At 39.8% G+C, this 16,516-nt stretch overlaps 2 protein-coding genes across 12 annotated transcripts in view; both read right to left on the bottom strand.

Moving 5' to 3' along the window:
- wnk3 (WNK lysine deficient protein kinase 3) overlaps positions 1-7,999 on the bottom strand; it is a 40,325-nt gene extending 32,326 nt beyond the window's left edge. For all 9 annotated transcript variants that reach the window (XR_013502256.1, XM_078254944.1, XM_078254950.1 and 6 more), the window contains exon 1: positions 7,407-7,999. The gene's annotated coding sequence lies outside the window, so the exon portion shown is untranslated. The remainder of the gene's footprint in view (positions 1-7,406) is intronic.
- A 1,403-nt stretch (positions 8,000-9,402) lies between these two features.
- Positions 9,403-16,347, bottom strand: fam3a (FAM3 metabolism regulating signaling molecule A). 3 transcript variants are annotated; one of them, XM_078254955.1, is made up of 10 exons: positions 16,016-16,347; positions 15,427-15,458; positions 15,210-15,317; positions 14,821-14,844; positions 14,597-14,684; positions 14,209-14,267; positions 14,075-14,125; positions 13,874-13,958; positions 12,983-13,109; positions 9,403-10,594 (listed from the first exon to the last, which is right to left on the bottom strand). In XM_078254955.1, exons 2-10 carry the CDS (start codon positions 15,437-15,439, stop codon positions 10,496-10,498), a joined length of 654 nt encoding a protein of 217 aa, XP_078111081.1. In that variant the 5' UTR covers positions 15,440-15,458; positions 16,016-16,347; the 3' UTR covers positions 9,403-10,495. The 3 variants fall into 3 exon arrangements, with proteins under 3 accessions (XP_078111081.1, XP_078111080.1, XP_078111079.1); XM_078254954.1 differs by having other exon boundaries at positions 14,597-14,723; positions 16,020-16,346; XM_078254953.1 differs by having other exon boundaries at positions 14,597-14,723; positions 16,016-16,345.
- Positions 16,348-16,516: the final 169 nt, after the last annotated feature.

Genomic DNA, 16,516 nt, shown 5'->3' with positions numbered 1-16,516 from the left:
GTCAACTATTCAGGCAGGGTGATAATAGACAGCTTTAAATTAGCCATCAGTGTTATGGGAAACCGAACACAGCAGGTTTCCTCTGACATGGCAATATCCCTGAAAACTGTTATTCATTCACAGTTTGGGTTTAGGGGTGTGTGTGTGTGTGTGTGTGTATCTTTCTGATCTGATCCTAGGTATTATATCTTCTCGCCCCTCTGGCAGCCAATAATGTCTCAGTGACTGCATCAGAGCTGTTTTTATTATTTTTATAATTACAGCCTAAAATCACTCTGGAGCCAATATCTAAGAGACAGGGTTGGTCTAGCAATTACGGATGCAATAAGGCCCAACATCTCCGTTTATGATTATTAAAAAGGAAGAGAGGGTGCTAATGCATACCAACAACAAAAGGTGCACCACAGGAATGTGTCTGTCCTGCGAGAGTAATGGTGCAGTGTATGGAAAGTAAAAAGTGCAGTCCGGATCAAGGTATTAACTCACTTTGCATATTAGTTTACAACTGAACACGTGGGACTTTCAAGGGCCACGGTCAAGGCTTGGGTTACAGTACTCTTAGGTATGAAGCTATCCACAAGGACCACACATGTCTATCTCAACCCCTGTAGTGTGTTCTTCACTGCCAGACTGGCTCAGTTAAAGTCACAGCAGCAAGTCTAGACTTTTTTTCTTTAATTTTAATGAACAAAGCCCATCTTGTCCACTGGGGGCTCGTCTAGTGGCTCACAGCGGCTTTTATCTCTTTTATAAGGCAGCACTTAACAATCACATCATGGCTGTTGCCTCTCCAGGCCCAGAGCAAATGAGTCTGACGTGCAATGCTAGAAGTTGTCAGTCAAACTAAAAACACAATAGGCTGATATTAGACCATCTGCTAAGAGGCTCCTGAACAAGAATTCCAGTTCAGCAACATTCCTGAGACACAATGCTCTTAGAGACAAACCGTAATTAAGCAAGTAGCTTCCTGCAACCCATTCCACACCTAATACCATGCTGCAGCAAACTTTATTATAAAATCATTGACCCATAAGATACTAATTGTCTATCACATTAAACTGTATGTGATTTCCCAATCCCAATATGACTATGTAAAAGGTACTTAGAAGGCTGCTCTCTTAAACAAATAACTATATTAAATCATTGTTAACATTATTTTACATTATGCAAACAATGTATTACATTGTCAACCACATCTAGAAATGAACACTGAAACAATAAAGAATGCATAAAAAGAAATAACTCAATAAACATCAGTACTGTATGTTTAGTATCAGTCAATTGCTGGCCACGCTCTGCTGGGCACACTACATAATGACCATTTCTAAATCATCCCAAGCGATCTTTATCATGCACGTGGTCTGTAAAAAAAAATCCATATCGGCACATATGGGACAATATATACACCAATACAATAAATTCCGTGTCTGTGATATCAGTCGGACTCTACTAAAACCCAGTGATATTCAATTTAAAATTATTTTTTTAAACAAGAAAAGCAGCAAATCCTTACACTTCAGAAGATGGGGGCAGCATATGTGTAATTAAATGATTAAACATTAATTAAATGATCAATTATCAAACAATCTTCTTTTTTTTTTTTTTTATCAAATACTCATTTCGGCAACCCAGTGGATACTGTAGTGTACAGTCTAAAAAGGTAAAGGCCAACAGGATGTGGGGAACAGAAAGGGGGGAAAACAACAGGCAATAAAGAGAGGGAAGTTGCCCTTTAAACAGGAGCTTATGTCCCCAGGGCAAGGAGTTCCCATGGAAGCCACATACCGGACAGAGTTATCACAGTACATCAAACACGTTCAACCTCATCACTGTCTCTCACACACGCCCAGTCTACAAGCACACATAGACACACACACACACACAGATATCAGACACACACCAGCAGGCTAGAACAAACTTTGTGTTTCACTCTCTTTCTGTCCCTCTCTCATCACACTATCTTTTATACAAAGACACACACACACACACACACACACACACACACACACACACACACACACACACACACACAGCAAACCCTCTCTCGCACCCAAACAGCATGTCCCCTTTCAATGAAAGAATGCCGAAAGGAATTTCCTGACACCAGGAAAATGACCAAGCAACTGCCCATGTGGGCAAATGTGGTAAACCAAAGTTAAAGATAACAAAACCAACGTAGCAACTGAAACGTTGACATCTCTCTTTGGCAGCAAAATGACCGAACATCGAGTTCACATGGCAGAATCATTGTCTGTTCATTTTTCTAGCAGTGCTGTAAGGACATGAGAACTGAACATCTGACGTGGTGCCCACTACCTGCCCTGAGACTCCTGCATGGGGAGAACACCTGCAGCTGCCTCATCATTTCTGAAATGTGCAGTGAAAATCATTGTGACGCCTCCCTTTGCTGTATGACTGCCAAAGATGTGATTTCTATTTTATTTAGGGCTGTCAGCGTTAGCACGTTAATCGCGATGCAATTAAGGGCCGACGCAATGCGATTAATTTTTTTTAATCTCATGCCAGCATTTATTAATTTATTTTACTATTCACTCGGCTTTGCGTCGTGCCTAACAGGCTACTATTTTGACCCTTTGCAGCACCGTTACTTATCATCAAGCTGCCACTTCCTCGTATCACATCCTGCTGCTGCAGGCTGCAGGCATGATGGAGAAAGACAGAAGCAATGAAATCCTGAATGGCGCTTTTTATTTTCCAAAACTCCCGGACGGCTCGTACACAAGTCGAAAGCCATATGCACATTGTGTAAAGCCAAATTAAAATATCACCGAAGCATGTCAAGCTTGAGCTACCACCTACGAGCTAAGCATAGTAGTACAGTTCACACCGCGAAGCGGGTACGCGCGACACACGGCGGAAAAGTTGAGAGAAAGGAAAAAGAGACTGTACTGTCGCGTCCGTGTGTCCTTGAGAACTGTAACTCGTATAACTTATGTTGTCAGTTTATTGTAGCATTGACCGGCATGCTACTTGCCGACCTGTGGATGAAACCAAATCCCCAAAAAATTACTACAGCTCTTGCGAAACGGGTGGCAACTAACTGCAGACCTGTCAGCATCATAGAGGACTCGGGTCTTAAAGACGAACTACAGTTGGCATGTTCTGACCTGTCTCGTTGCCGTCGAGGGGGACAGTAGTTTTCACGGATACACAGCTTGTATGACACAGAGAAAGCAGCCCAACTGGAACAGCTGCAAAGTGCTGCAAACGCTGTCTCATTAACCGGTGATCACTGGACGTCAGTGAGTAATCAACATTATTTAGGAATTACTAAACACTATATTGACCCTAGTAAGGATAGGGATTTTTAGTTTTTTAGTTAGGTACTTGGAGGAATTGTGCAATAATGACAGATTCACACATTTTTCTTTTGTTTACAGTAAATAAATAATTACAAATCTTATGTTCATAAAGTAACTTTCTTTGCATTCATTTGATTCCCAATCAAGATACACTGGTAAAAATTGCTTTCGATTGTTAATATGTACTTAAAAACTGTTCTGAAATGCAAAATAATAGAATTTTGATCATGTGATAAAATATGCGATTAATCGCGATTAACTATAGAAATTCAGCGATTAAAAAAAATGAATCGTTTGACAGCCCTAATTCTATTCTCAAAATCCGCTGAAGGCAATGTTTGTTTTCGCTAGAACTTTTTGTTCTGTGCTCAAAGTTTTGAGACAAGAAGAGAAAAAGGCCCTACATGACTTACGTTTGTACACTATCAATTTCACAAAGACAAACAAAAGTGCACTACACAGAATCTCCTACATAATCTATAACTTTAAACACACAACAAATCCATTGCAACCCTATCTGCATGCTGCACTTTTTTCATCCCTTACTTCATGGGGATACACACTTTAATCCCCTGGAACCAAACTGCCACTGGAAATTAAGCAGGCAGACAAAGGAAGAGCCAGGGGACTGTGCGTGCGTGAGAGCGTGCGTACGTCTGTGAGCGCACAGACAGCGCCGTTTTAGCAATTGAGGGGGACGAGTAGATGAAAAGAGTGAATAAAAGTGGCGAGGGGGGACAGGAAGGGATTGTAGTTGGTGGGAGCAGGCGGACAGCAGAGTTTCAAACAGAGAGAGAGAGAGGGAAGGAGAGATGGAGCGAGAGGGGCCGGCGAGTAGAAGGGGTGGGAAAAATGTGTGTGTGAAAGAGAACAAGAGAGAGAGATAAAGAGAGGGGGGTGGCACAGACAAAAAGTGGGCTGGGGGGGGGATTTTGCCTGATAAAATATGTGCCAATGTTTGTGTGAATGAAAGCAGTGACTATAGCTAAATTTTAGCCCGGACAAAAGCAGCTATAGTTGGAGAGGAGAGGAGAGGAGAGGAAGAATGCTTTTAGTGGTTGGCAAAGGTTAAAAACATGAGGTGATTACATTAGCATAGGAATAGTTTCCGTTGGTATGTTCAGTGTCAGGGTGAGACTGGGTGTAAAGGCCCGAGGGAGAGCAGGGTGAATGACTAAATCGCTGTAAACCTGCTGATAAGCTAGCAGCGTTGTAGTTGAGTCACCAACTGTCGAGTCCGAGTCAAGTCTCGAGTCCCCAGTGTTCGAGTCCGAGTCCAAGTCACAATTACCTGAGTTCAAGACGAGTCACGACACGAGTCCAGAGAATTGCGACTTGAGTCAGTATGCTCCTTTTTTTGTCTTATGTGATAGTTAACTGCATATGTTTTGGACCATTGGTTGGACCATAAAAGCAATAAAGAATAAAGAAGTCACCCTGATTTTTCACTATTTAATGAAATTTGTCACATCAAACAATTAAGTGAGAAAATAATCAGCACATTAATTGATGATGAAAATAATTGTCAGTTGCAGCACTAGTTCTAAGTCCACGACCATGGACACAATGATTTCTTTTTTTAAAGATCATTTTTTTGGGCTTTTCCACCTTCATTTGACAGGACAGATAGGTGAGAAAGGGGAGAGAGAGGGGGAAGACATGCAGGAAATCATCACAGGTCGGATTCGAACCCTGGACCTCTGCGTCGAGGTATAAACCTCCAAGTATATGTGCACCTGCTCTACCCACTGAGTCGACCTGGCCATGACACAATGACTTCTTGAATGTCTTATCGCTATCTTAATTTGCTACTGTGCAACGAATTTCCTGAAATTTTAAGAAAGTCAAAAAAAATTGCATTTTAGATGCTTTTCTTTTAATTAAAATGTAACTTTCCAACTTTTCCAACTTTAAATGACTAATTATAAATTAAATGGCAAACTTCTAACTGATTGTAATTATCATTAGGTGTATTGTCAGGTGTAAAGTTATGAGAGCCCAAGTGTATTATCATAAGCATGTGTTGCAGTCATTTAGTTTGCATATTATACTTTTGTTGATTACTAGACTGAGTGAGCTTTGCTATACCAGACAGGGAGTCAGGAAACATTCAGCAGATAAACTTGACTGAAGACTAGGAAAGGAGATAAATATAAAAAAAAGGTGTTGACTTTAGTTGATTGAGTAGTGTAAATACCCCTTAGTCATGTTGTGTGTGTAGATCAAATCCAAACCAATACCTGCCTGTAACAATAACTTTTCAACAAATAATTAATGCAACACTTGAATCTACCCAGTCTTTTTTTCTAATTCAGCATTAGTCTTACAGAGATTTAAAGAGGAGATGGAGTCTGAGTGATGTGGGGAGACAAGGCAGAGGTAGCACAAGGTCCGAGAGCTGCTGGCCAAAAGTCAAATGGGCTTGATGTCAAGGAGCAACTGTTCTGAATATCACAGGTCTACATCTGAACTCAGCGGCGCAGATGTTGACTCACAATAGCAGGGAAAAAAAGACCATGCTTGTTCATTGAGGCCATGTCTAACAGGCATGACTTCTGTCACACCCGGCTACATCACTGTAAGTGGTAGGTGTAAACCTTAAAAGAGCTGACTGTCACATTGAAAAACAGGAAGCTGCCAGGATCAAACTGTGAATGTGTGGAACACTACAATTTGAACCCACTAGCTAATGTCTTAATGAACAGATCCGAAAAATCACCCACAAAAAAGCAGTATTCATCTAGATCCAGCACAATGTATGTGCAAATGTACAATAAAAGATAATGCAATGAACACTACTGACTCCTCCTCCTCACTTACCGCAGGAGTTGGTGCAGAACATGTTGCTTCCCTGTGCATCTTTTGTCTATAAGCAGCATTTTTAAATCTGATTAAAGAAATATTAAATGATGGCCACTAGAATCAAACACACAGTGATTGTTTTCTTCCCATTAGGGAAACTCAAGGCTGAAAACACAAGGACTTTTGTCCAATCCAGGTCAAGCATGGGAGAGTGGGGTGTAGGTAGCACACACAGAGCACTGTTCACTCAGGGAGAGAGACAGAGAGAATGTGTGTTATCTAACCCTCCTTTTTGTTCTCTTTCATTCCCCTCAGCGAGCACAACCATCCCATGCCAAAGGATTCCTCAAATCCAGGTAAGGGAAAGGCTCCTTAATCAGCCAATGATGAATCAGGATTACATGGTACTAAAGTAAGCTTACTACTCCTGGAGCTCACATCATCAACTGAGCCTCTTTTACACCTGTAAATGGTCTCTGCACTTCTATGGATAATGGCAATCAGCAAATTGATTTGAGTATTTAGCACCTCTCAGCCTTCTTTGGGAGAGGAAGCATCCTCCCTAATGTTTTGAGTACACCACTATCACTCCCAGTGGGACAAGCCGATGCAATGTATTCATATATATCAATAAAATATCAATCCAGGGTGAGTTGAGGAGGGGATTCTTGATGTTATATAATTATGTATTTCTTGTACTTATGACAGGATAGCCTATAGCCTATATTGTGAAAAATTGCTTCGAGCAAAGAACACATGATGCGAGTGGTCGTGCAGTACTCACGCTCTGAAGCAAAATGCAATCGACGTATGTTATTTATAGGCTACAGCACAGTGAAGCCTGGATGTGCAAGCACCATGAAGTGCAGCTATTGGCTATCTGGAAACTCAGCTGACTTTAGAAACGCCATGCAAACGGTGAAAGACACAAAGTACAGTCAATGCACAGCATAGTGACAGAGAAGACAGACACCAATACAAATCAAGAATTTGCGTACCTCCTGGCCCTTAGTGCCCCGGGCACAGGCAAATCATTCAAATGATGGGCTTAACATTAGTCTGTCTGCAGGTCTGCACTTGACTTTAATGTTTTTACACAGCATAATTAATTCAGAATAATAAGCAGCCATAGGAGAGAATAAATACCTAATTAAGCAATCTCGTAGCTAGTGCTTGAGACTGACTGAACAAAATTACAATGCCTCATTAGGGGGCACCGTCTTTGAATAACGGAAAATACCGTTTGCATTGTAAATTAAAATAACAACAAACATCACTCACCCGAATGTAACATCGTAGCTCGTCAGTCCAGCGATATCTTCATTTAAAAAACGAGCTGCTCTGCCCAGACAGCTAACGTTAGCTAACGTTAACTCACCGATAACTAGATTTCTTATTATTCCTAAAGCTTTTTATAAACGTTACTACACGAGATTTACACTGGGATTTCTGTCTACAAAATTATCATTTGTACAGCCACTGAAAAAAAAAAATACATTTACGAAAAAGCTTTAGAAAAATTCGCGTTTCCGTTTGTTTTCTTCTTTACATTTTTTTACGCTTTGCTGCGGTGTATTCGGCTTGGATATCCCCACCGGAGTCGTCGAGCCTCCGTCTGTGTGAGAGACAGGCAGAGAGAGCACTTGGTGTAGCTACGTGCTCAAATTCAGACGATGTTGGCCGTTGGTTTATAGATATTCACACTCGCTGCTCGGTTTAACGGCTCCAAGTTGTGCGGCTGGCCATTCATGTGCTCCCGAATAATATCAGTAACTTATGTACATGATTTACAACGCACGACTGCAACGGCCTTCAGCAGGTTCGCGTGTGTACTGAGCACGCACTGCCTGCTCTGCTCACTTGCCAGCCACAAGGCTTCTCACCATCCTGAGGACGAACACATCCAACAGTTAGCTAGCTAGCTTACTCCACCACAAGAGGGCAGTGGTACACGTTTGTATCAACTGCTTGTTATGTGACTCTAATGTTGCATTTAAATGCTCCTCGTAAGCTTCAGCTTCAGAACAGCAGCCCATATTAAGGGAAAGTTCACGCCAAAATCATTCATCAATTTTCCTCTTACCTGTAGTGCAATTTATTAAGCGAGATTGGTTTGGTGTGAGTTGCGCAGTTTTGGAGACATTGGCCATAGAGATGTCTGCCTTCTCTCAAATATAATGGAACTAAATGGCACTTGGCTTGTGGTGCTCAAAACCCTTCTTTTTTTAAACTGAACAGCGATGTCTCTTTTCAGGAATCATCATTATCATCCATTTACTCTAGTTACTTTATTGCTCAGCAATTTCAATTGCACTGTGGTAGGTAAAAGATTTTCCTACATTAAACTGTTCACAACCAGATCTGATTATCTTGAGTAACCAGGTCATGCTTTCTGGAAAGAGACATTGCTGTAAAGTGAAAATAATCAAATCTATGCCAGAACACAAAAAAAAACGTAAAAATGTATTTGCTTATTGGGTTATAACAGAAATTGAGTACTCCAATTTGTACAATTCTGAACTACATATACACATTATATACAGACCGTATGTTCACAGAGTACATTTTAATCTTTTATACTGTACATTTCTATTTATTTTACGTTTTTCTTGTGAGACATGTGAAGACTGTTAAAACAAATTACCCCTCTATGTAATGCTCATAATGTAGGCTACAAAGAACTTAAGTTTTTCTGATGTGACACTTGGGGTGAAATAAATAATGTGCACCTTATCTCAAACCTTAATTGTGACATAAAGACAGCTAAAATAAAAAAAAGAGTAAATATGTAAGTAAAAAAAGTCTTAGTGTTATTCTACCGCAATAATGCTCGAAGTCTCTTGCCTCTCCCTTTGAACATCACATAACCCAGTCCTTGAGAGCACTGAAGTCATTCATAAATATACCCCTGTAAAAATCCCGATTTTTCTAACAACACTTGAAGGCCCCATAACACATCTCAGTGTAACAATAAAATTGATCGCGTCTTTATTACATTATGACGTTACAGCACAGTTTCAGCGAGCAACACGATTCTGCGCTGCCTGTCACCGAATTAGCCGTCAAACCTGAAATGTTCTTCATTCAGTCTGCAGTGTTTTCTTATCACCACCACCACGGCATATGCTTAGTGAAGCAAATGCCTTGAGCAGAATGAACTGATTAACCTCAGAGATACTTTGACTTTTGTCGCCCCCTAGTGAATTTCCTGAAGTATGCCAGTTGACTCAAGCCCCCTCAGGAGGACCCATAGGAGAGAAAAACAAAAAAAACAAGAAATATTCGGACAATTTTATTTATCAGCAGTGTAGTCACAATATAAAGACAGACGGTGATGCTTTGTAGAAAATATTTACATTTAGAGGTAACATAATTCAGACAAAAGCAGCTAAAATTGACTTCTAACCCTACTTGTCAAATAATATTTGTATTTCTATAGATTTCCTTCATTGTTAGGCTTGCAAAATGCCAGGTGGATACATTAAACAATTAAAAAAAACATACACAACCACACATTTAGGTTGAATCTTTAAAGCACTCAGTTGAAAAATTCTTGCAGGCCTGAGAAAACATTAAAACCATGGGCGGTGCTATGATGAACTCACACTATGAATCGGTTTCCTAATAAAGTATTCAAATAGTTGTATCAGAGGAAAATGACCTAGGACAAATTTGTCTGAAGAAATTGTAAACATGTGGCAAGCAATAACTGTAGTGTGTCAAGTTCTAAGGAAACAATGGGAGCTGACACTAAGCATAATAACATCACTGAAATATCACAGGATGAAAATATATTAACGGATTTAAATATAAAATCTGCCTACACTTCTGCTTAGGACATTTAAACTACTAGTATACTTCAAATGTTATGCTGATGTGGATTAGGTTTCCAAATGCCTTAATGTGAAACCAGTTAGGTGTGTCTTTTGCCTGCTCAACATCAAATATCATGCACAGAATATTGACACCCTACAGACAGGCTTGCAGAGAGGAAATATGTCCATTTCCTTCATTGGATTTGGAAGACCTACTCCAGCTGTATTTATTCACTCATTGCGGTTACACTTTGGTCATCAAACATGTGGCCTCTCAAGTTTCCCATAACTTTCCTGTTTCTACATTACTTCCACTCAAAAGTGGCTCACAAAGCTTAATGCACAAATCCTCTATAACAAGTTCCAGCAATTTTAAATATATATCAAGTCCTATCAGTCAATTCATGCCTCTGCCACGAGAGGAGAAATAAAAACGCCATTTGTGGCCCAGATCTTGGATGGTTTCAGTTGCTCAGCAGCTTTTTAAAAAGTCATTTGGATGCACTCCTGCCACTCCAGGTTTTAATGTACTGTATGTGAGAGTATCGGGCGGTATTATGCTTCCAGGGGTGGCCGCAGAGGAATACAGCCATCCATCTCCAGAGACTCGGGCCAACCTTCATACTTGTTGCTGCTCTTACTGTTCTTCATACGCTGATGGGAACAACCATAACCAAACAGAACTAATGTCGTGAAAACAGACTGGGATCAGGAGGGGTATTTCAGAAAACAGGTTTAACAACAACAAACTGAGTTCAAACCTGAACTCTGGGTTAAATAACTCTGAACTGTCAAACTCAGAGTTTCCGGTTTCAGAACAGGGGATAAGAATTAGGTCAATCAACTCTGAGTTAAGTTAACTCTGGGTAAAGTGTGTGCGCGAGCATACCAAAAGCCCTTATCAATGGAATGCAGATGACATGATTCATCATGGCAACAGGACATTACATACAGTTGTGTTCAGAATAATAGCAGTGTGTTTAAAAAAGTGAATAATGCGCCAAATCCTTAGAATAGCTTTTAATTCAATATTTGCATTTTTCTTCACAACCTCAAACATTTACTGTATAAACTGAAAAATGTCTCAAGGGTTTGCTTTACTTTGAATCACTGCACTAATATTTAGTTGCATAACCATTATTTCTGAGAACTGCTTCACGTCTGTGTTGCATGGAGTCGACCAACTTCTGGCACCTGTGAACAGGTATTCCAGCCCAGGACCATTGAACTACATTCCACAATTCCTCTGCATTACTGGGTTTTGCCTCAGAAACAGCATTCCCCCCCACCCCAAGTTTTCTATGGGATTGAGGTCTGGGGATTGGGCTGGCCACTCCATAACATCAATCTTTGCTCGCTTACTGGTGTGTTTTGGGTCACTGTCTTGTTGAAAGACCCATTTCAAAAGGCATTTCCTCTTCAGCATAAGGCAACATGACCTCTTCAAGTATTTTGATGTATTGAAACTGATCCATGATCCCTGGTATGCAATAAATAGGCTCAACACCACAGTATGAGAGACATCCCCATAACATGAGTTTTGCACCACCATGCTTTACTGTCTTCACAGTGTACTGTGGCTTGAATTCAGTGCATAGGGGTCGTCGGACAAACTGTCTGCGGCCCCTAGACCCAAAAAGAACAATTTTGCTCTCATCAGTCCACAGAATGTTGCCCCATTTCTCCTTTGGCCAGTCAATGTGTCCTTTAGCAAATTTCAACCTATTCAGTACATGTCTTTTTTTTTCCAGCAATGGGACTTTGTGGGGGCTTCTAGCTGATAGCTTTGCTTCACATAGCCTTCTTCTGATCCTAACAGTACTCACAGGTAACTTTAAGTCTTCTTTGATTTTCCTGGAGCTGATCATTGGTTGAGCCTTTGCCATTTTGGCTATTCTTCGATCCAGTCGAATGGTAGTTGACCGTTTTTTTCCCCACGTCGTTCAGGCTTTGGATGCCATTTCAAGGCATTTGAAATAATTTTGGCAGAGCAGCCTATCATTTTCTGTCCTTTATTAGGTTTTTCCCCTCTCCAATCAACTTTTTAATCAAAGTCCGCTGTTCCTCAGAGCAATGTCTGGAATGACCCAGTTTGCTGAGTATTTCAGTGTGAAATGCACTATAACCAGCATGCACAACATTTGCTTCCTTCCTTCCTTCAATATGGGCCATAATTGACACCTGTTTCTTCACAGAATCCATCACCTCACTAATTGAACACAACACTGCTATTAGTTTGAATATGCCCCTTTCAATTACAGATTCAATTACACAGAATGAGCAGCATGCACGTCATGACTCTGGGGTCTGGTTGGTTTTCTATGACTGTAAATTATTTGCCATGTCGAAATATCACTTCTACCAAAGAATTTGATTTATGAGGTTAGGGATGTTGGACTGCTATTATTTTTTAACACAACTGTGTATATAATGTAAAAAATAAGGAAAAGCATAAGAGGACCCCTTTAATATCGCTCTATGTTGAAATTGCAATAAATTATCTACAGGAGAAAGGCCCACCAATATTTTGTATTTGTACATGGTTGTATCCTCTCCGTATTCTTTTTTTAAAGATTATTTTTTTGGTATTTTTAGGCTTTTATTTGACAGGACAGCTGAAAACATGAAAGGAGAGAAGGAGGGGGAATGACATGCAGCAAAGGGCCGCAGTCGAACCCGGGCCCACTGCGTGTGTATGTGTGTGTGTATGTGTGTGATATGATATATATATATGTATATATATATATGTATATATGTATATATATATATATATATATATGTATATATAGATATATATATATATATACTATATTTCTGCTCTACTAAATCCTCTCCGTATTCTATTGCATATCATTGAATCGCCTGCATCATAATTGTAAGCAACAAATCTTGATAATATTGTCTGGTGAGTCATTTTTGATTGTATTTTCTACGATGACCAAGGCATGATTTCTTTTCTTTTTTTCAGGCAAATCAGCGTCAAATCAAAAGAGAACATTTCTACCGATAGCTTAGCTCTGTCCAGCATCGATGGCAACATACCTGCTCAAAGGGACTCTTATTCTCAATGCCCTTGGCTCCAACAAACACCCAGCTGTCTCGAAAGGCCAGCTCCTTCACTGCCGTGCTCCCAAGCTCCTCAAACAGTCGGCGAGACTCGTCATTCAACCTGAAAATGAAGATAAAGTAACAGGGTAATGTTTATTAAGTGGATTTGCTGTTCTTCTAAGCAGGAGGCTTACAGGTTAAATTAAGTGCTTAACCTCTGTTACATTTGATTGCAATTAAATGCAGGCCATTACCATTTCCTTTCTCATTTTTTCAGCTTTAACACAGTCTCAAGGTTTATTAACCATTTACAACCCTGATGTTTTTAAGCCATAAGGCCTTTGAGGGTAACAGAGAGATTTATGATCATGCTGATTTTGATACACTGAAAGGCATCAAGTATTCAAAAACAAATGAATCATCCACCAGATTTAAATGCAATATTAAAAATAAAATCTTGATTTCTGACAACTCACACTACATTACCCACAAGGCATTTTGTCCTAAAATTAAAATTTGTAACTGGCCTGTCCTTCAGTGACAATTGGAGCTTTTGCTCTTTCACCGTGATAAACTTAAAAAGACATCTATACCAAATGCAAAGTTGTTCATACACAAGTGGAGTGTACAATGTTGAATTAGGCTGCAAACATGGACTTCTAGGCTTCAGCTGCATTGGTCGTGCCGTTGTTTAGCTATGACAATGCTATTGTCCGTATCAGTGCCACATCATTATTTTACTCTACAAAATATTTTATAAGTTATAACATTAAATATCATTTAGCTTCAGCTGACAATTTGATCTGTGAAAAACTGCTTTAAGGTTAGTCTAAAGGGGAAAGAGGGGTGTTGGACTGGAACTGATAGCACATCATGGATTCTTACTTTGTAGCTGCATCATCAAAGGAAGCTACAAACACGAGTGTTCCTTCATGGAGCGGCCGGAGAAACTTCAACAGCTCAGAAATGTCTGAGAACAAACATCACATGAGCCATGAACTGTGGTTTATAACTTGTTATTGCCAAGCCATATACAGTATACCAGATGTGAAATATGTACTATATATTAGCGTCTGGTTTTATTACCTCCCGCCCATGTATCAAAAGTCTTTGTGTCCAAGAGTGCTCCTGTCACACCTGAAGCAAAGGAACATCAGTCAAATAATCATAGTAGCTTAATGCAACACAGTCGGTTAATAGGTGGAGGAGGACACTCTTACCATTCACCAAAGCTATGTTTAGTCCTCTGCCAACGTTGTTCTTCACACTGCTCACTAACCTGTGAGACAAAAACACAAAAGGTTAAGGTTAGAACACTTCCTTGCACCTACACATTAATCTACACACGTCTACACGCTGCCTGACACTTGAGAAACAACAACCAATATAACAACCAAGACTACAGACAAAAACAAAGAAATGGGGGACAGACAGACTGGAAAAATACTTGCATTCAGCTCCCCAGACAGGCTTGGAGGCCTGGTTATGAAAGCACAGAGGGGAAAAAAGAACACAGTGTGAAACCAAAAAAAGAAAAAAGCGACAGAGACAACAGGGGAGACAAAGACAAAGATGAACAGAAAGAAACTGGTAAGCACTGCATCTCACATCTTGTCCTCCAGGCAGATTTTGGGCCCGATGACATTGGCAGCACCAGACACCAGGCGGAAAGCCAAATGTTTTGGGGGACAGGGAGCTGAAAGTCCACATTTATACCGTCGAGGACGGGGTTCAGCTAAGATATATAATACATAAAGACAACATTATCATGATCATACTTGACAGGAAAAGCAGTCATAAAATTGTCATATCATACAGTTTCTTTTACTCACCAGGTGTTGGTTCCTTGCTTGCGCCTGAAAGAAATACAAACAGTTTACACTCAAATTAACTAATCATCATATTATACACATACCCTTTATCACACGTGCATTAAACCCTAGCCAATAAGTTGTCTTTAGGGTTGCTACTAACAATTATTTTAAATTTTAGTCTCTAAAATGTCAGAAAATAGTGAAAAACGCTTATCACGTTTCCCAGAGCCCATGGTGATGGCAACAGTACAGAAGCCAAATATATTACATTTTCTAATTATATAAAACAGAGCAAATCATCACATTAAGCAGCTAGAACCAGTGAATGCAAGTATTCTTTGTTTGATAAATTGTTCTCAACTAATTTGTTGTCTATCAACTAAGCCTTTCAGAACTACTTCTCTTACTGCTGAAGAAATGCCGCACAGACGAGCCACTCTCCCCTCCAAAGAAGGTGTTTGCCAGCAGCCAGGTGAGCCCCACCAACAGCAACACAGCCACAGCTCTGAGGGGGCCTGTCAATACAAACAGGACACACCAGTTCAGGCAACACACATGGGATTACCTCCAGATCAATAAGTTCCCACTGGAGTGTACTAAAACGTAATAAAAGTTTGAACCAACCTGTTAATCTCATGATTCACCGTCTCATAGACCTAGACAAAGAAAGTAGCTTCATTATGGTGGTTTGAATTTCTGACTTATACAGTTTGCGAAGTGTAGTTACAGTTTTACAGTGGCTTTTTTGTCAAAAAACTTTCATAATCAAAATTTTTCAATTTCCATTTATCATGACAGAAGTTATAAAACAGTGCAAATAAAAAGGTAGCTCTAAGCGTTTTCACAAAAGGCAATTATACCATTTCATTGTGTAGAATTTATAAATTATGTTTTTATGTAACTGTAAACAGTTTATGTATGCAAGTCTTGAAGGAAAATACTTGGTATTCTTTTATTAAATGTGTACTTAATGTAACACTTAAAATCATAAAAATTGCAATACAACTCTGGGGTCATTTTATTTAAAGCTGTCAAAGACATCTTTAACAGAAAGCCTTAAATGTTTACAGCGGCAATGCAAGATGGCTCTGCAGAGATGACGTTTGAAGGGGGTGACATGAACCCAAACCAAAGACAAGGAAACACATGGTAATTCCGTAGACAACTTAATTAATCACTTATATGAACTTGCAAATGAGAAACGACATTTTACCTACTGTGTCCACTGTCCACGCTTCTGGCGAGTGTTTCCTTTTCTTTGCACCTTTGCTCGTAGGCTATGTAGCTAATGAACGGTAAAGAGAAGCTGTTGCTCTTGCCACTCGGGACTTCTACTATTTCTTGCGTTGTTTCCTCATTGAGGAAACTCTGGTATGAATCAGCTTTCAGTGAGAACACAGACTGAAGTCAATGTACTCAGCCGATAATTAAATATTAAAACAACATAAAACAAGCCGTATTACTCCGCGTTTAACAAGCATGAAAAAAAAATGATTGTAAATCCCACCTGTCTTCCGGATATATAGCCAACCCCCAGTCCGTCACCACGGAGTCTGCGCAAAGTTGTTCACGTGACCAAAATCATGCCGTAAACATTTTCTTTTATAAATTGTTGAACAGATATGTAAAAAAAAAAAAAAACGACTTTCCCTCTCTTTCACTTTACATTCTCACGAAAGCTATCACTCTGTATTTAAATAAATTAATAACTATT

Source organism: Sander vitreus, chromosome 7 (assembly GCF_031162955.1).
Source record: "Sander vitreus isolate 19-12246 chromosome 7, sanVit1, whole genome shotgun sequence".
Taxonomy (NCBI): domain Eukaryota; kingdom Metazoa; phylum Chordata; class Actinopteri; order Perciformes; family Percidae; genus Sander; species Sander vitreus.
Note: the sequence above shows the minus strand (reverse complement) of the source record. Positions and strands in the feature narration are given on the sequence as shown.

What these genes read in the sequence shown, in the direction of transcription:
- fam3a (XM_078254954.1), bottom strand. An exon ending in AAGCAAGGAACCAACACCTG is followed by an intron (nt 14,724 to 14,820) that starts GTGAGTAAAAGA and finishes TATATATCTTAG; the next exon opens with CTGAACCCCGTCCTCGACGG. An exon ending in AAACATAGCTTTGGTGAATG is followed by an intron (nt 14,126 to 14,208) that starts GTAAGAGTGTCC and finishes CCTTTGCTTCAG; the next exon opens with GTGTGACAGGAGCACTCTTG.